The sequence below is a fragment of the Arvicola amphibius genome, chromosome 8, assembly GCF_903992535.2.
Source record: "Arvicola amphibius chromosome 8, mArvAmp1.2, whole genome shotgun sequence".
Classification (NCBI taxonomy): Eukaryota; Metazoa; Chordata; class Mammalia; order Rodentia; family Cricetidae; genus Arvicola; species Arvicola amphibius.
Window position 1 is genome coordinate 131,236,604 of NC_052054.1, and position 19,883 is coordinate 131,256,486.

The following is a 19,883-nucleotide window of genomic DNA, read 5'->3' on the forward strand; positions in this document are numbered from 1 at the left end:
ATCAGAATTATAACTGACTATTCATTGGAGACAAAGCCAGAAAGTCGTGTCAAGTGTTATGTAGACATTAAGAGACCATGGATGTCACTGTTTTTTACCGCTGAGTAGTATTCTAGCATGTATATATTCCACAGTTTCTTCATCCATTCTTCCACTGAAGGGCATCTAGGCTGTCTCCAGGATCTGGCTATTACAAATAATGCTGCTATGAACATAGATGAGCATATGCTTTTGTTGTATGATTGGGCATCTCTTGGGTAGATTCCCAATAGTGGAATTGCTGGGTCCTGGGGTAGGTTGATCCCGAATTTCCTGAGAAACCGCCACACTGCTTTCCAAAGTGGTTGCACAAGTTTGCATTCCCACCAGCAATGGATGAGTGTACCCCTTACCCCACAACCTCTCCAGCAAAGGTTATTATTGGTGTTTTGGATTTTAGCCAATCTGACAGGTGTAAGATGATATCTCAAAGTTGTTTTGATTTGCATTTCCCTGATAGCTAGGGAGGTTGAGCATGACCTTAAGTGTCTTTTGGCCATTCGAACTTCTTCTGTTGAGAATTCTCTGTTCAGTTCAGCGCCCCATTTTTTAAATGGGTTAATTAGCATTTTGAAGTCTTGTCTCTTGAGTTCCTTATATATTTTAGAGATCAGACCTTTGTCAGTTGCAGGGTTGGTGAAGATCTTTTCCCAGTCAGTAGGCTGCCTTTGTGTCTTAGTGACAGTGTCCTTTGCTTTACAGAAGGTGCTCAGCTTCAGGAGGTCCCATTTATTCAATGTTGCCCTTAATGTCTGTGCAGCTGGGGTTATGCGCAGGAAACTGTTCCCTGTGCCCATTTGTTGTAGAGTACTTCCCACTTTCTCCTCTATCAAGCTCAATGTGTTCAGATTAATATTGAGGTCTTTAATCCATTTGGACTTGAGTTTTGAAAACTTTAGAGCTAAAAGAAGCAAACTCACTAGAGGGCAGGAATAATCAAATCGAGAGCTGAAATCAACAAAATAGAAACAAGGAAACAATACAAAGAATCAATGAAACAAAGAGGTGGTTCTTCAAGATAACCAACAAAATAGAAAAACTTTTATCCAAACTAACCAAAAGGTAGAGAGAGAATATCCAAATTAACAAACTCAAAAATGAAAAGGGGGACATAACAACAGACACGGAGGAGATCCAGAGAATCAATAGGTCATATTTTGAAAAACTGTACTCCACAAAATTGGAAAACAAAAAAATGGACAACTTCTGGATAAATATCGCTTATTAAAATTAAATCAAGAACAGATAAGCCAATGAAATAGACCTATAACTGTTAAAGAAATAGAGTCATCAAAAGTCTCCCAACCAAAAAAGCTCAGGACCAGATGTTTTCAGCTCACAATTCTACAAGATTTTCAAAGAAGAACTAATACCAATACTCCTCAAATTGTTCTACCCAATAGAAACACAAGGAACAAGAAGCTCTTTATATGAGGCTACAATTACACTGATACCCAAACCACATAAAGACATTACTAAGGAAAATAACAGACCAATCTCACCATGAACATAAATGTAAATACTAAAGCCGGGCGGTGGTGGCGTACGTCTTTAATACCAGCACTCGTGAGGCAGAGGCAGGCGGATCTCTGAGTTCGAGGCCAGCCTGGTCTACAAGAGCTAGTTCCAGGACAGGCTCTAGAAACTACAAGGAAACCCTATCTCGAAAAACCAAAAAAAAAAAAAAAAAAAAAAAGAAATGTAAATACTAAATAAAATACTGGCAAAACAAATCCAAAAATACAATAGAAAAAGCATCCACCATGATCAAGACAGCTTCATCCCAGAGATGCAGGGATAGTTCAAAATATAAAACCTAGGGGCTGGAGAGATGGCTCAGAGGTTAAGAGCATCGCCTGCTCTTCCAAAGGTCCTGAGTTCAATTCCCAGCAACCACATGGTGGCTCACAACCATCTGTAATGGGATCTGGTGCCCTCTTCTGGCCAGTGGGCATACACGCAGACAGAATATTGTATACATAATAAATAAATAAATATTAAAAAAATATAAAACCTGTCAATGTAATCAACCATACAAACAAAATGAAAAATAAAAACCACATGATCATCTCATTTAATACTGAAAAAGCCTTCAACAAAATACAGTATCTCTTCATGATAAAGGTCTTGGAATGAATAGGGATTCAAGGAACATACCTAAACATAATAAAGACAATATACAGTAAGCCAACAGCCAGTATCAAACTAAATAGAGAGAATCTCATAGTAATCCCATTGAAATCAGGAACAAGACAGGGTTGCTCACTCTCTTCATATCTATTCAATTCAAATCTTGAGGTCCTAGCTAGAGCAATAAGACAACAAAAGAAGATAAAGGGGATACAAATCAGAAAAGAAGTCAAAATCTCACTATTTGCTGATGATGTGATAGTTTACATAAGTGACCCCAAAAATGCTACCAACGAACTTCTACAACTCATAAACACTTTCAGTAATGTAGCAGGATACACAAAGATGATAAATGGGCTATGAAAGAAATCAGAAAAACATCATCCTTCACAATAGCCATAATAGCTTAAAATATCTCAGAGTAACTCTAAACAAACAAGTGGAAGACCTGTATGACAAGAATTTTAAATCTTTGAAGAAGGTAACTGAAGAAGTCACCAAATAGTGGAAAGATCTCCCATGCTCTTGAGTAGGTAGAATTAGCATAGTAAAAATGACAATCTGACCATAAGCAATCTACAGATTCAATGCAATGCCCATCAAAATCCTAGCAAAATTCTTCACAGACCTCAAAAGAATGTTACTCAACTTCATATGGAAAAGGAAAAAAAAAAACAACAAAAACTCAGGATAGCCAAAACAGTCCTGTAAAATAAAGAAACTACTGTCCCTGATCCGGTGCAGTGGAGTTCCATCTGGACTGGTGAGTGTGTGTGACCCTGGGGCAACCTACCCTGGAAGAGAGCACAGACCCCCTCCCCCAGCTCCTGCTGTAGGCTTGTCTTTGGTTCTCACGACACTGCATCTCCCAAGCCTTCCCTAGTGTATTCAAGTGTCCTGCTCCTGTACTAAGGCCATCCACCCAAAGGGGTGAGAGTCTAGCCTCCAAGCAGGTCTGAGGATTCCTGCAAAGGGAGTGCGGGCTCCTTCCGATTGTGAGGCAAGGAATAGCTCCTGCTCCGGCACTGAGGAGATCCAACCAGATTCAGTCACAGCAAAGATTGGTCTAAGACACCAAGGACCTCCCGGCTCCATTTGAAGGAAGAGATGGGCAGGCGCCAATGCAAGAACTCCTCCAACAACATGAAAGGCAATATGACATCACCAGAATCCAGACATCCCGAAACAACAAGAATTGAACACCCTACTCCAGAAGATATAGAAGAAACCAACCTTTAACAGTACTTTACGATAATAATAGAGGACCTTAAACAGGAGGTAAAAAACTGCCATAAAGATATAGAGATGACAAACAAAAAGGTAGACAAAATAAATAAATCTCTCAAAGATACCCAAGAAAAACAAGAAAAAGCAATCAAACAGGTAAGGAAAACAGTACAAGACCTGAAAAATGAAATAGAAGTAATGAAGAAAACACAATCCGAGGGAAGACTGGAAATGGAAATTCTGAGTAAACGAACAGAAAGTTCAGAGACAAGTATTTCCAACCGAATACAAGAGATGGAAGAAAGAATCTCGGACTCTGAAGATACTATAGAAGAAATAAACTCACAGCTTAAAGAACAAAACAAATCCAACAACTTCTTAACACAAAACATCCAGGAAATCTGGGACACCATGAAAAGACCAAACCTAAATTATTATTGGGGTAGAAGAAGGAGAAGAATTACAACTCGAAGGCCCAGAAAATATATTCAACAAAATTATAGAAGAAAACTTCCCCAACCTAAAGAAGGATGTTCCTATCAAGTTACAAGAAGCCTACAGAACACCAAATAGACTGGATCAAAAGAAAGCATCCCCACGCCATATAATAACCAAAACACAAAACATACAGAATAAAGAACAGATATTAAGAGCTGCAAAGGAAAAAGGTCAAGTAACATATAAAGGGAAACCTAGCAGAATTACACCTGACTTCTCAATGGAAACCATGAAAGCCAGAAGGTCTTGGATAGATGTGCTACAGATACTAAGGGAACATGGATGCAAGCCTAGACTATTATACCCAGCAAAGCTTGCATTCACCATCGATGGAGAAAACAAGATATTCCAGGACAAAAACAGATTTAAACAATATGTAGCCACAAATCCAGCCTTGCAGAAAGTAATAGAAGTCCAACAATGTCCACAATAACTCAGACATCTAGCGACATATCACCAGCACAACTCAAAGAAGGGTAACACACAAACTCTACTACCAGAAAAAAAAAATGACAGGAGTTAACAACCACTGGTCATTAATATCACTAAATATCAATGGACTCAATTCACCTATAAAAAGGCACAGGCTAAGAGATTGGATACGAAAACAGGATCCAACATTCTGCTGTTTACAAGAAACACACCTCAACCACAAAGACAGACATCTACTCAGTGTAAAGGGTTGGGAAAAGGTTTATCAAGCTAATGGCCCTAAGAAACAAGTGGGTGTGGAAATACTAATTTCTAACAAAGTTGACTTCAAACTAAAATCAATCAGAAGAGATGGAAAGGGACACTTTATACTCATAACAGGAAAAATTCATCAGAATGAAGTCTCAATCCTAAATATCTATGCCCCTAATATAAAAGCACCCACTTCTGTAAAAGAAAAATTACTAGAACTCAAGGCAGCCATAAAACCACACACACTAATAGTTGGAGACTTCAACACTCCTCTCTCACCAATGGACAGGTCAATCAGACAGAAACCTAACAGAGAATTAACAGACTTAATGGAGGTAATGAACCAAATGGACTTAACAGACATCTATAGAACATTCCACCCAAATAGGAAAGAATATACCTTCTTCTCTGCGGCTCACGGAACCTTTTCGAAAATTGACCATATACTCGGTAACAAAGCAAACTTCCCCAGTTACAAAAAAATATTAGTAACCACCTGTGTCTTATCGGATCACCATGGATTAAAATTAGAATTCAACAACAATGCTACCCCCAGAAAGCCTACAAACTCATGGAAACTGAACAGTCAACTACTGAACCACAGCTGGGTCAAGGAAGAAATAAAGAAAGAAATTAAAGTCTTTGTTGAATTCAATGAAAACAAAAACACAACATACTCAAACCTATGGGACACTATGAAAGCAGTGCTAAGAGGAAAGTTCATAGCACTAAGTGCCCACTTAAAGAAAATGGAGAAAGCACTCATTGGAGACTTAACAGCACACCTGAAAACTCTAGAAAAAAAGAAGCAGATTCAACTAGGAGGAGTAGAAGACTGGAAATAATCAAACTGAGGGCAGAAATCAACAAAATAGAAACACAGAAAACAATCCAAAGAATCAATGAAACAAAAAGCTGGTTCTTTGAGAAAATCAACAAGATTGACAAACCCCTAGCCAAATTAATCAAACGGCAGAGAGAGAACAAGCAAATTAATAAGATCAGAAATGAAAAGGGGGACATAACCACAGACACAGAGGAAATTCAGAGAATCATTAGATCTTACTACAAAAGCCTGTATGCCACAAAATTGGAAAATGTAAAAGAAATGGACACTTTTTTAGATAAGTACCACATGCCAAAGTTAAACCAGGACCAGGTGAACAATCTAAATAGTCCTGTTAGTCGCGAAGCCTTAGAAACTGTTATCAGAAACCTCCCTACCAAATAGAGCCCAGGACCAGATGGTTTCAATGCAGAATTCTACCAGGACTTCCAAGAAGACCTAATACCTATAATCCTTAAGGTATTTCATAATATAGAAACAGAACTGTCATTGCCAAATTCCTTTTATGAGGCTACAGTAACCCTGATACCTAAACCACACAAAGACTCAACCAAGAAAGAGAATTACAGGCCAATCTCACTCATGAACACTGATGCAAAAATTCTCAATAAAATACTGGCAAACTGAATCCAAGAACACATTAGAAAAATTATCCACTTCGATCAAGTAGGCTTCATCCCAGAGATGCAGGGCTGGTTCAACATATGAAAATCTATCAATGTAATACATCATATAAATAAACTGAAGGAAAAAAACCATATGATCATCTCATTAGATGCTGAAAAAGCATTTGACAAAATTCAACACTCCTTTATGATAAAGGTCTTGGAAAGATTAGGGATACAAGGGTCATTCCTAAATATAATAAAGGCTATTTACAGTAAGCCGATAGCTAACATCAAATTAAATGGAGAGAAACTCAAGGCCATCCCACTAAATTCAGGAACACGACAAGGCTGTCCACTCTCTCCTTATCTCTTCAATATGGTGCTTGAGTTTCTTTTCTAGCAATAGCAATAAGACAACATAAGGGGATCAAGGGGATTCAAATTGGAAAGGAAGAAGTTAAACTTTCGTTATTTGCAGATGATATGATAGTGTACATAAGCGACCCCAAAAACTCCACCAAAGAACTCCTACAGCTGATAAACTCCTTCAGTAACGTGGCAGGATACAAGATCAACTCCAAAAAATCAGTTGCCCTTCTATACACAAAGGATAAGGAAGCAGAGAGGGAAATCAGAGAAGTATCACCTTTCACGATAGCCACAAATAGCATAAAATATCTTGGGGTAACTCTAACCAAGGAAGTGAAGGATCTATTTGACAAGAACTTTAATTCTCTGAAGAAAGAAATTGTAGAGGATACCAGAAAGTGGAAGGATCTCCCTTGCTCGTGGATTGGGAGGATTAACATAGTAAAAATGGCAATTCTACCAAAAGCAATCTATAGATTCAATGCAATCTCCATCAAGGTCCCAACAAAATTCTTCACAGACCTTGAGAGGACAATAATCAACTTTATATGGAAAAACAAGAAACCCAGGATAGCCAATACAATCTTATACAATAAAGGAACTTCTGGAGGCATTACCGTCCCTGACTTCAAACTCTATTACAGAGCTACAGTATTGAAAACAGCTTGGTATTGGCATAAAAACAGAGAAGTCGACCAATGGAATCGAATAGAAGACCCGGATCTCAACCCACAAACCTATGAACACCTGATTTTTTATAAGGGAGCCAAAAGTACACAATGGAAGAAAGAGGGCATCTTCAACAAATGGTGCTGGCATAACTGGATGTCAACCTGTAGAAGAATGAAAGTAGATCCATATCTATCACCATGCACAAATCTCAAGTCCAAATGAATTAAAGACCTCAATATCAATCTGAAAACAGAACCTGTTAGAGGAGAAAGTAGGAAGTACTCTACAACATTTGGGCACAGGAGCCCGCTTCCTACGTATAGCCCCAGCAGCACAGACATTAAGGGCAACATTGAATAAATGGGACCTCCTGAAGCTGAGCACCTTCTGTAAAGCAAAGGACACTGTCACTAAGACACAAAGGCAGCCTACTGACTGGGAAAAGATCTTCACCAACCCTGCAACTGACAAGGGTCTGATCTCTAAAATATATAAGGAACTCAAGAGACAAGACTTCAAAATGCTAATTAACCCATTTAAAAAATGGTGCTCTGAACTGAACAGAGATTTCTCAACAGAAGAAATCCAAATGGCCAAAAGACACATAAGGTCATGCTCAACCTCCTTAGCTATCAGGGAAATGCAAATCAAAACAACTTTGAGATACCATCTTACACCTGTCAGATTGGCTAAAATCAAAAACACCAATGATAGCCTTTGCTGGAGAGGTTGTGGGGCAAGGGGTACACTCATCCATTGCTGGTGGGAATGCACACTTGTGAAACCACTTTGGAAAGCAGTGTGGCGGTTTCTCAGAAAATTCGGGATCAACCTACTCCAGGACCCAGCAATTCAACTCTTAGGAATATATCCAAGAGATGCCCAATCATACTACAAAAACATTTGTTCAACTATGTTTATAGCAGCATTATTTGTAATAGCCAGAACCTGGAAACAACCTAGATGCCCTTCAGTGGAAGAATGGATGAAGAAAGTGTGGAATATATACATATTAGAGTACTACTCGGCGATAAAAAACAATGACATCTTGAATTTTGCATGCAAATGGATGGAAATAGAAAACACCATTCTGAGTGAAGTAACCCAGACCCAAAAAGATGAACATGGGATGTACTCACTCATAATTGGTTTTTAGCCATAAATAAAGGACATCGAGCCTATAATTCGTGATCCTTAAGAAGACAATAAGAAGGTGAAACCAAAGAAAAACATATAGTTATCCTCCTGGATATTGGAAGCAGACAAGTTTGCTGGGCAAAAATTGGGAACTTGGGGGTGGGGTGGGTTGGGGACAAGGGGAGATGGGGAGAGCAAAGCGTGAAGGGGAGGATAGGGAGAGCTTGGGGGAATGGGATGCTTGGGATATAGGAAGGGTGGATATGGGAGCAGGGAAGCGTATATCCTAATTAAGGGAGCCATCTTAGAATTATTAAGAGACTTGACTCTAGAGGGGTTCCCAGGTATCCAGTGAGATGCCCCCAGCTAGTTCCATGGGCAGCTGAGGAGAGGGAGTAGGAAAAGGCCAGATCCTATAGCCATACTGATGATTATCTTGCATATCTCCATAGAACCCTCATCTGGCGATGGATGGAGATAGAGACAGAGCCCCACACTGGAGCACCGGACTGAGTTCCCAAGGTCCTGACGAGGAGCAGAAGGAGGGAGAACATGAGAAAGAAAGTCAGGACCATGAGGGAATCTTCATCTGGCGATGGATGGAGATAAAGACAGAGCCACACATTGGTGCACTGAACTGTGCGCCCAAGGTCCAAATGAGGAGCAGAAGGAGGGAAAACATGAGCAAGGAAGCCTGGACTGCAAGGAGTGCTCCCACCTACTGATATGGTGGGGCTGATCTATTCGGAGCTTACCAAGCCCAGCTGGACTGGGACTGAAAAAGCATGAGATAAAACTGGTCTCCGTGAACATGGCAGACAATGAGGACTGCTGAGAAGCCAAGGACAATGACACGGGATTTGGACCCTACTACACATATTGGCTTTGGGGGGGCGGGGGCCTGGCCTGTTTGGATGCTCACCTTCCTAGACCTGGATGGAGGGGTTAGGAACTTGGACTTCCCATAGGGCAGGGAACCCTTACTGCTCTCTGGATAGGAGAGGGAGGGAGAGTGGAGGAGGGAGGGGGTAAATGGGAGGCGGGGAGGAGGCAAAAATCTTACTAAATAAAATATAAAATAAAATAAAAAAATAAAGAAACTACTGGAGACATCACAATCCCTGACTTCAAACTCTATTACAGAGCTGCAGTACTGAAAACAGCATGGTATTGGCATAAAAAAAGACAGGAGGACCAATGGAACCGAATCGACGACCCAGATATCCACACACCTTTGAACACCTGATTTTTGACAAAGAAGCAAAAAATATCAAATGAAAAAAAGAAAGCATATTTAACAAATGGTGCTGGCATAACTGGATGGCAATATATAGAAGAATGAAAATAAATCCATATCTATCATCAAGTCCAAATGGATCAGGGTTGCGATGTCTCAGAAAATTAGGAAACCTTCTTCAAGACCCAGCAATACCACTAACAAATATCATATGTACTCACGCATAAGTTGCTTTTAGACATAAACCAAAGAAAACCAGCCTGTAATTCACAATCCCATAGAACCTAGACAACAATGAGAACCCTAACACAGGTATACTTGGATCTATTCTACATGGGAAGTAGAAAAAGACAAGATCTCCTGAGTGAACTGGGAGCATGGGGACCATGGGAGACGGTTGGAGGAGAGGGGAGATGAAGTTAAAGGAAGGGAGCCGAGAAAAATGTAAACCTCAATAAAATCAATAGAAAAATAAAAAATTCAGGAAAACACAAAGTAAAACTTCTTTCAGATTCCTTCTCATCCGAGACTCAGCATGAATATCAAGAGAACAAATGACAAGAAATGTTGGTGAGGATGTAGGGAAAGAGGAACCTGCCTACACTGCTGATAAAAAAGTAAATTTCTACTGCAAATATGGAAATCAATATGGTTACTAAATATAAAACCACCATATGACCCATATGTACTACTCTTGAAAGCACTTAACTTTAAATATATTTAAATCTCCTGCAAGTAGAATTTGTACTTTTTTCTACATTCTACTAGAACAGTAAAACCAAGGAAGAAAAATATTAAATAGATTCTTTCTTCTCTCTGCCTCGATTATATACTGAATTAAGGAATCAGTATTTAATTTTAGACTTCCACTCCATTCTACAGAGGGGTTCGCAAAAATCACTAAATGAATACTTACGTTAGTTTTACTTCATCTGATGGTCGAAGTAGTTCACTTGATATTCCTGGTTTAGTTAATGCTGAAAACACTTGTCCTCTTTCAATCCAAGTGTCTTCATCAGACTTTTCTAGTCCTTTACACATGATGTAATTCAAAATATTTGTAACCAACTGAAGAAGCTCCTCTTCACATTCCTATAAAACATTAAGTAATACTAAATTATTAGAGTTAGGAAATATTAAAAAGCATAACAGAGCCATCTATATATAGTTATTATTTACCTAAGTTATTTTTAGCATTTTTTTCATGGTTTTTAATTATGTGTAGGTATGTTTCTGAATGTGCGTATGGGCACATAAGTGCAGGTGCCTAAGGAAGCCAAAGCTGTCAGATCCCTGGAGTTAGAGTTACATATAGTTGTGAGCTTTCTGATGAGAGTTCTGGGAATGGAACTCAGGTCTTCTGGAAGCACATCAAGTGCTCTTAACTGCTGAGGTCCCTTCCCTGTCCCTTTTTAACATGCCTTTATTGCCTGAAGACACAAAATGTGTCAGATGCAGGCTCTGTTCTAAAGAGAGGGATGGGGAGCTAGAACGATGGCTAAGTGGTTACTGGTCAAAGTGGTTCAATTCAGGCACCCAAATGGTGGCTTACAACAATTCATAATTTGAATTCCAGGATATTCAATCCCTTTGTGTGTGTGTGTGTGGGGGGGTTCAGGACAGGAGTTCTCTGTGTAACAGCCCTAGCTGTCCTAGAAATAGCTGATGTGGGAGTCTCTTCTGTGTTGCTGTGATTACCATTAATGAATAGAGAAACTGACTTGGCCTGTAGATAGGGCAGAATTTAGGTAGGTGGGGAGGACTGGACTGAATGCTGGAAGGAAAAAGGGCAGAGTCAGAGAAATGCCACGGAACCGCCAGAATCAGACAGGCTAAAACTTTGCTGGTAAGCCACTGCCACATGGCAATACACAGATTAATGGAGACAGGTTAAATTAAAATATAAGAGCCAATAAGAAGCCAGAGCTAATGGGCCAAGCAGTAATTTAAATAATACAGTTTCTGTTTGATTATATCGGATCTAAGCTAGCTGGGTGGCTGAGACAAACAAGAGGTTCCTCCTCCAACAGACTGGTGCCCAAGTGGCCAGCTAAATCCACTTAAAACCTAAGAGAGTTTGAAAAGGAATTCGAGACACAAAAATACAAAGTTTAACACAGTTTCTTGTTGTTTGCTGGCGGCACGAAACAGCTCCATTATGAGAGGTTTTCCTCACTCAGCAGCAACAGCAGAGGAAAAAAGCCGCACCATTTTGAAATGCAGGCTTTCTGGGATGAGCTGCCAGCGCAACTTCTGGCTCTTTCAGGAAACCAAGTATTTAGATGGGGTTTGTGAGCAGACTGCTGCAGCTTACTTAACGGCAACATGAACCAGTTGTGTGCCTAAGAATGGGACTGTTGGCATGGCTCTCAGAGCCAGCAAACAACTCCACTATGCTGGACTGTGCAGAGCAAGCAGGCATACTGTATATTTCATAGTAATGGCACAGCTTAAGTTTTAGACTGGGTGGGCAAGCAGTTAGTACTATATAAACCTTAGTACTGGTGCACCTTAAGTTTTAAGAAGCACTTAGCATTTTTAAAAGTGCTCCTGGACAGTAAAGAATTACAGATATGCAATAAACACAAATCCAGATGAGTCACAGTGCTGGATAAATGTATGTAAACTTCAGAGAAAGAACAAAAAGAGTACAGAAAGTTGGAAAAGTAAACTTGTTTTTTAAAAAAGGCTTTAAAGAAACAGTACAGATAGGCATGGATTAAAAAGGAGTAAAGAAAAATAAGCCACGTAAAAATGGAAAATCCAGAGTCTGGATTATATATGTATATTATTGTGTTATCTTTGAATTTTCTGATTGTGAATGAGCTAGGTATAGAGAGAGATTTCACTGTATAGGCTGCTAAGGAAATTAGCATGTATATTATAAAGGTATCATGACTTCCAATTTGGGTCTAAGGATATGTTGCTTTGAAAAAGAGGTTCTTCTCTTGTTTCCACAGAGGATAAGAACCTGTGCATTGTTTCCAGACTGGTGTGGTTTGATAGAGCATGACCCACTCACTGAAAGGTTGCTGTGAACAAGCTCAAAAAATTAGTTCACCCAACTGCTGACTGAGATTAACCTAGCATATAGGATACACCATGAAAGACCTGATTAACAGCACCCCCAAAATGCAGGAAGCAGTATGGACAGATCTACACCCATATTCCTAAATATTGTTTATAATTGTTTCTTTGCATTTAAAGGAGGATATGCTATAGATATGAATAATTTATATTGGTATGTATCTTGGTTTATTGGTACAAATTTAAGATCAATTTTGTTATGTATATTTATGCTCTTCATTAAGGTATTGTGATTGTGTAGTTCTTTTAAAAATGTAATATATGATTAAGAAATATGGGTAGAGTCATATATAATAGTAAAGCTTGTAGTCATGTTAGTTAGATTTTCTAGATGTACAGAGATGTATTTCACTTAGGTATTCTTCAAATCTTTCAGAGACCTTCAGAATATGGCATTTAAAATATTTTAAAACTTATGACTTTTCGCCGGGCGGTGGTGGCGCACGCCTTTAATCCCAGCACTCGGGAGGCAGAGGCAGATGGATCTCTGTGAGTTCGAGACCAGCCTGGTCTACAAGAGCTAGTTCTAGGACAGGCTCCAAAGCCACAGAGAAACTCTGTCTCGAAAAAAAAAAAAAAAAAAAAAAAACAAACAAAAAAAAAAACAAAAAAAAAAAAACTTATGAATTTTTATAACAATGAGACACATCTGCTCCTGGCAGCACAAGCTACTTCAAGAGGAAGGTGGGCATAGAGTTGGTTAGCCATTTGGGCAAGAAACTGCTCTTTCCTGAACTGTTTAACTGGACATGAAGGACTCACAGAGAAATGACTGCTGAACTTGCCTAAAGGTGATATGATCCTTAGGGGTCCTTGCTTCATGAAAGTGTCTGCAAAACATTCTGCAGTATATAGAAATGACTGAACTGTCTTTGAAATTTCCTGCTTCATGAAAAAGTCTGCTGTACACTATGGGCCTGTAGGCTGAAGATGGATGCCCCAATGGTACCGAACTTTGGGTGACTGTCCAAGCAGCGAGATGTCTCTGTCATTTCTAGAGTTTTGGAAGTTGATCACAATGTACTTCCTGTTTTCTTAGGTAGTATTTTATCCTTCTGGAGTGTTTGATGGAGATTAAGAATTTATACTTACAGTTTTCCTTAGTTATAATAAAAGATAAAATAGATATATTGTTTCTGTAATTCTTGCTTGATAACTGTTTTGTTATATGTAATTTTACTATGTTAAAGTCAAAACCTCCCTTTTTATTTAAACAGAAAAGGGAGGTGATGAGGGAGTCCCCTGTGTGCTGTGATTACCATTAACGAATAAAGAAACTGCCTTGGTCTGTTGACAGGGCAGAACTTAGGCAGGAGGAACTGGAATGAATGCTGGGAGAAAGAAAGATGGAGTCAGAGAGCCTCCATGGAGCCGTCAGAGTCAGACGTGCTTTTCCGGTAAGCCACTGCAATGTGGCGATACACATTTAATGAAGATGGGTTAAATTAAAATATAAGAGTTAGGAAATAAGAAGCAAGAGCTAATGGTCCAAGCAGTGATTTAAATAATATAGTTTCTGTGTGATTATTTTCGGATCTAAGCTAGCTGGGCGGCCGAGACAAATAGCAGCCCCTCCTCCAACAAACAGCTCTTATACAACAGGCTGGTCTTGAATTTACAGAGATTCACTTGCCTCAGCCTCCCGAAGCTGGGATTAAAGGTTTGTGCCAACACCACCTGACTAAATGTCCTTTTTGACCTCCACAGGCACCAGGCACAAACATGGTACTTGTACATATACACAAGCAAAGTATTCATAAACACAGAATAAGATAACTTAATGTGCAAATCTGTATGCTCAAATCCTATTACCATACATATACATACAAATACAGGCACAACAAAACAAAACAAAAAAGGAAGATATTTACAAGTGACTTGTGACAATGGCCCTTCTAAATTTTAGATGAGACAAACTATGAATGGAAATATTAGTAACAGCTCACATCCTCCAAAGGACCAGATCTAATGAGAATTAAAACTGATTAAGGAATGATAAGCAAATTTACCTCTTGGCTTTCAAGGAAAGCAAAGTCATCACTGAAGTCCATTTCATTTGTGAAACTCCTTTCTCTGTCAGACGGCACAGAAAACGACTTAGTAGACTCCACTGGGGATGGTGTACTAGGTGAACTGTCTGGCATTTGACTTCCACACTCACTCAGTTCACATGAGTCAGTTCCACTGAGATCTAAACTCAGATGGGAAGTGTTACTATGCCAGAATTCTTCTTCATTTTCTGACTTGAAAGATAATTCTACTTCAGAGTTTACTTCTTGAAATAATGGTGTGTTTGAGTTCAGGGACTGACTGTCTTCCAAACTCCAATGATCTGAAGATACATCAGGTAATGTCATTTTCTCATCATCTAGCTTTTCAGCTGACATATTTTTATTTTCTTTCAATGAAACAGCCTTTCCATGTTTATGAAGAGAATTTACATTTTCAAAGTTTGCTTTTAAGAGAAGTCTAACAAAGGTATCTTGCCAACCCACTTGTTGTGCTATCTGGTATGCTGCATCTGGTTGGGACTGCAAAATCTGTAATATCTGCAAAGAGAACACAAAACAAAAATTACAAAAAATACAAAATTCTTCGAAAGGTATACAATATTTTTATGAAAAGATCTCTTTTCAATTACTTTAATAAGAGTAATTTACTGAGAAACAATAAAAGAATAAACTTTCAAATTATGTTCTCTGTGTGTGGCATATGTGAGTGTGCAGATACATACGCTTACACATGGAGTACAAAAGAAGGATACTGAATGCTTTATTCTATCACTTCCCACCTCATTCCCTTGTAGGAGGGTCTCTCACTGAACCTGGGCTAGGGCAGTGGCCAGCAAGACTCAGCAACCTTATGACTCTAGATCCTAAAATGCTGGGGTTGAAAACACACAAGAACACATACACCTTTTTACATGGGTGCTGAGGATTCATTTCTTTATGCTTGTGAAATTACTGTTATTGAGTGATTTATCTTGTCAGCCCAGGATTATGATCTTACTAGATTATAAAATATTTGAAGCTCTTTGATATTGTAGTATTAATAAATCTAATGATCTTCTGTACAGAGTAAAAATGGGCTCAAGAACACAAAAACCATGTGATTAATTTGTTGAAATAAAGTATAAGCTGAAAGCATATATAAAATTTAATAAAGTAATCATTATCTTAATCAAATCAGTTTTAATGAGCTTATTATATTTTTGAAGCAAGGATTATTGAGTAACAGACAGGTATCAGTAACAAGCTTAGATAGTAGAGCTGGGGCACATAAGACTATTTTTTTAGTGATTTTATTTAACTTTACATTTTTCTCTGCTCCCTTCCCTTTTTCTCCCCTCCCCTTTTACTCTCTCCCATGGTCCCCATCTCCCAATTCACTCAGAGATTTTGTCTTTTTCTACTTCCCATGTAGATTAGATTTTGTAAGTCTCCCTTAGTGTCCTCATTGTTGTTTAAATTCTCTGGGATTGTGGTTTCTAGGCTGGTTTTCTTTGGTTTATGTTTAAAAACCACCTATGAGTGAGTAGATGTGATATTTGTCTTTCGGGGTCTGGGTTACCTCACTCAATGTCATGTTTTCTAGATCCATCGATTTGTCTGCAAATTTCAAGATGTGATTTTTTTCTGTGTTGTGTAGTACTCCATTGTGTAAATGTACCACATTTCCCTTATCCATTCTTCAGTCGAGAGGCATTTAGATTGTTTCCATGTTCTGCCTATAACAAACAATGCTGTTATAAACATAGTTGAGCACATGTCTTTGTGGTACAATTGAGCATCCTTTGGGTTTATACCCTAAAGTGGTATTGCTGGGTCTTGAAGAAGGTTGTTTCCTAATTTTCTGAAAAATCGCAACCTTGATATCCAAAGGAGCTCTTCCAACTTGCACTCCCACCAACAATGGGGGAGTGTTCCCTTTACCCAATACTCTCTGCGACATAAGTTGTCATCAGTGTTTTTTTACCTTGGCCATTCTTACAGGTGTAAGATGCAATCTCAGGCTTGTTTGATTTGCATTTCTCTGAAGGCTAAGGATATTGAGCACTTTCTTAAGTGTCTTTCAGCCATATTAGATTCCTCTGTTGAGAGTTCTCTGAGAGAGACCTCTGGAGAGGTCTATCCTCCAATTTTTTTTTATTGGATTATTTGTTCTTTTGATGACAAATCTCTTGTGTTCTATGTGTATTTTGGAGATCAGACCTGTCTGATGTGGCATTGGGGAAGATCTTTTCCCATTCTGTAGGCTGCTGTTTTGTCTTGGTTACCATGTCCTTTGCTTTACAGAAGCTTTTCAACTTCAGGAGGTCCCATTTATTAATTGTTTCTCTCAGTATCTGTGCTACTGGAGTTATATTTAGGAAGTGGTTTCCTGTGCCAATACGTTCAAGTGTACTCCCACTTTTTCTTCTTTGAGGTTCAGTGTGGCTGGCTTTATGTTGAGGTCTTTGATCCATTTGGACTTGAGTTTTATGCATGGTGATAGATATAAATCTATCCAGTTATGTTGCTATCCAGTTATGCCAGCACCATTTGTTAAATATGCTATTTTCCATATTTGATATTTTTTGCTTCTTTGTCAAAAATCAGGTGTTCATGGATGTGTGGATATCTGGGTTTTCGATTCAGTTCCACTGGTCCTCTTGTCTAATTTTATGCCAATACCAGGCTGTTTTCAGTACTGCAGCTCTGTAGTAGAGTTTGAAGTCAGGGACTGTGATGTCTCCAGTAGTTCCTTCATTGTACAGGACTGTTTTGGCTATCCTGAGTTTTTGTTTCTTTTCTATTCCATATGAAGTTGAGTACTGTTCTTTTGAGATCTGTGAAGAATTTTGCTGGGATTTTGATGGGCATTGCATTGAATCTGTAGATTGCTTATGGTCAGATTGTCATTTTTACTATGCTAATTCTACCTACTCAAGAACATGGGAGATCTTTCCACTATCTGGTGACTTCTTCAATTACTTTCTTCAAAGATTTAAAGTTCTTGTCATACAGGTTTTCCACTTGTTTGTTTAGAGTTACTCTGAGATATTTAAAGCTATTGTGGTTATTGTGAAGGGTGATTCTCTGATTTCTTTTTCCAGCCCTTTTATCATCTGTATACAGGAGGGCTACTAATATTTTTGAGTTAATCTTGTATCTTGCTACATTACGAAAGTGTTTATGAGTTATAGAGGTTGTGATGACAATTTATGCTGGAAATGTTGTGGGGTAAAAGGAACAGTTCTGCATTGCTGGCATTAATGCAAGCTGGTACAACCCCTTTGGATGTCAGTATGGCGATTTCTCAGAAAATTTGGAAACCACCTTTCTCAAGACCCAGTAATACCACTTTTGGGTATATATCCAAAGGATGCCCAACGGTGCCACAAGAACATGTGCTCAAGCATGTTCATAGCAGTATTGTTTGTCATAGCCAGAACCTGGAAACAACCAAAATGTCCCTTGATGGAAGAATGGATAAGAAAAATGTGGTACATTTACACAATGGAGTATTACACAGCAGAAAAAAATGACATCTTGTATTTTGCAGGAAAATGGATAGAGCTAGAAACCATTTTGAGATGTTTTCTAGACACAGACAGACAAGTATCACATGTACTCAATCGTAAGTGGTTTTTAAACATAAAGCAAAGAAAACCAGGCCACAAACCACAATCACAGAGAACTTAGACAACTATGAGGACCCTAAAGGAGACACAGATGGATCTAATCTACATGGGAAGTAAAAAAACACAAGATCTCCTGAGTAAATTGGGAGCATGGGAACTTCGGGGATGGGTTCATGAGGAGGGAAGTGGCAGGAAGGGGAACAGAGGAAAAATATAGAACTCAATAAAAATCAATAAAAAATAATAAGGATGAAAACTTTAATTTTATCATTTAACTTTTAATTAGTTGAAAGAGATGACTCTAATACTTTATAAAATCTACCCAAGAGATGCCCAATCATACAACAAAAGCATATGCTCATCTATGTTCATAGCAGCATTATTTGTAATAGCCAGATCCTGGAAACAACCTAGATGCCCTTCAGTGGAAGAATGGATGAAGAAACTGTGGAATATATACATGCTAGAATACTACTCAGCGGTAAAAAACAATGACATCTTGAATTTTGCAGGCAAATGGATGGAAATAGAAAACACTATTCTGAGTGAGGTAACCCAGACCCATAAAGATGAACATGGGATGTACTCACTCATATTCGGTTTCTAGCCATAATTAAAGGACATCGAGCCTATAAATTTGGGATCCTTGAGAAGATAATAAGAAGGTGAACTCCCAAAAAAAGATATAGTAATCCTCCTGGATATTGGAAGTAGACACGATCGCCAGGCAAAATTGGGAACTTGAGGGTTGGGCAAGACTGGGCCAAGGGAAGATGGGGAGAGAAAAGTGTGAAGGGGAGAGCGGGGGGAGCTCGGAGGAATGGGGTGCTTGGGATATAGGAAGGGTGGATATGAGAGCAGGGAAGCATATATCTTAATTTAAGGAGCTACCTGAGGGTTGTCAAGAGACTTGACCCTAGAGGGGTTCCCAGGTTTCCAGGGAGACGCCCCCAGTTAGTTCCTTGGGCAGCTGAGGAGAGGGAGCCTGAAAAGGCCAGTTCCTATAGCCATACTGATGAATTTCTTGCATATCACCATAGAACCTCCACCTGACGACAGATGAAGAAAATGACAGAGCCCCACATTGGAGCACCGGACTGAGCTCCCAAGGTCCTGATGAGGAGCAGAAGGAGCGAGAACATGAGGGAGAAAGTCAGGAACGAGAGGGGTGCGTTCACTCATGGAGACGGTGGGACAGAACTAATGGGAGATCACCAACTCCAGTTGGAATGGGACTGATGGATCATGCGACCAAACCCGTCTCTCTGAGTGTGGCCAACAGCGGGGGCTGACTGAGAAGCAAAGGACAATGGCTCTGGGCTCTGATTGTTCTTCATGGACGGGCTCTGTGGGAGCCGTCTCAGCTTGGTCGATCACCTTCCTGGACCTGGGGGGAGTTGGGAGGACCTTGGTCTTAGCATAGAGTGGGGAACCCTGATGGCTCCTTGGCCTTGAGAGGGAGGGAGGGGAGGTATGGGTGGAGGGGAGGGGAGGGAAGGGGGAGAAGGAGGGGAGGGAAGGGGGAGGAGGAGGGGAGGAGATGGAAATTTTTAAATATAAAAAAAATAAACCAGCTCAGAGCTGCTTGGCCTGCAAGGGGACCTGACAGTCTGCAGGAGGATCCATCATTCTTTGGGGTGAGTGAGGAGTGAGTGCCCAAACCGCGGCAGCTGCCCGGAGAGGGACCACCTACTCTCCACAACTCCCCCTGCCACCAGCACACTT

The 19,883-nt window shown here is 39.5% G+C and overlaps 1 protein-coding gene across 5 annotated transcripts in view; it reads right to left on the reverse strand.

Annotated features, from left to right (window-relative positions):
- Nbeal1 (neurobeachin like 1) overlaps positions 1-19,883 on the reverse strand; it is a 204,009-nt gene that overhangs the window by 77,748 nt on the left and 106,378 nt on the right. For all 5 annotated transcript variants that reach the window (XR_005286474.1, XM_038338491.2, XM_038338490.2 and 2 more), the window contains 2 exons: positions 14,545-15,084; positions 10,365-10,540 (listed from right to left, as the gene is read on the reverse strand). Coding sequence is in view for 4 of the 5 variants with exons in the window: in XM_038338491.2 (XP_038194419.1) it covers positions 10,365-10,540; positions 14,545-15,084 (716 nt within the window). In the remaining variant the exon portion in view is untranslated. The remainder of the gene's footprint in view (positions 1-10,364; positions 10,541-14,544; positions 15,085-19,883) is intronic.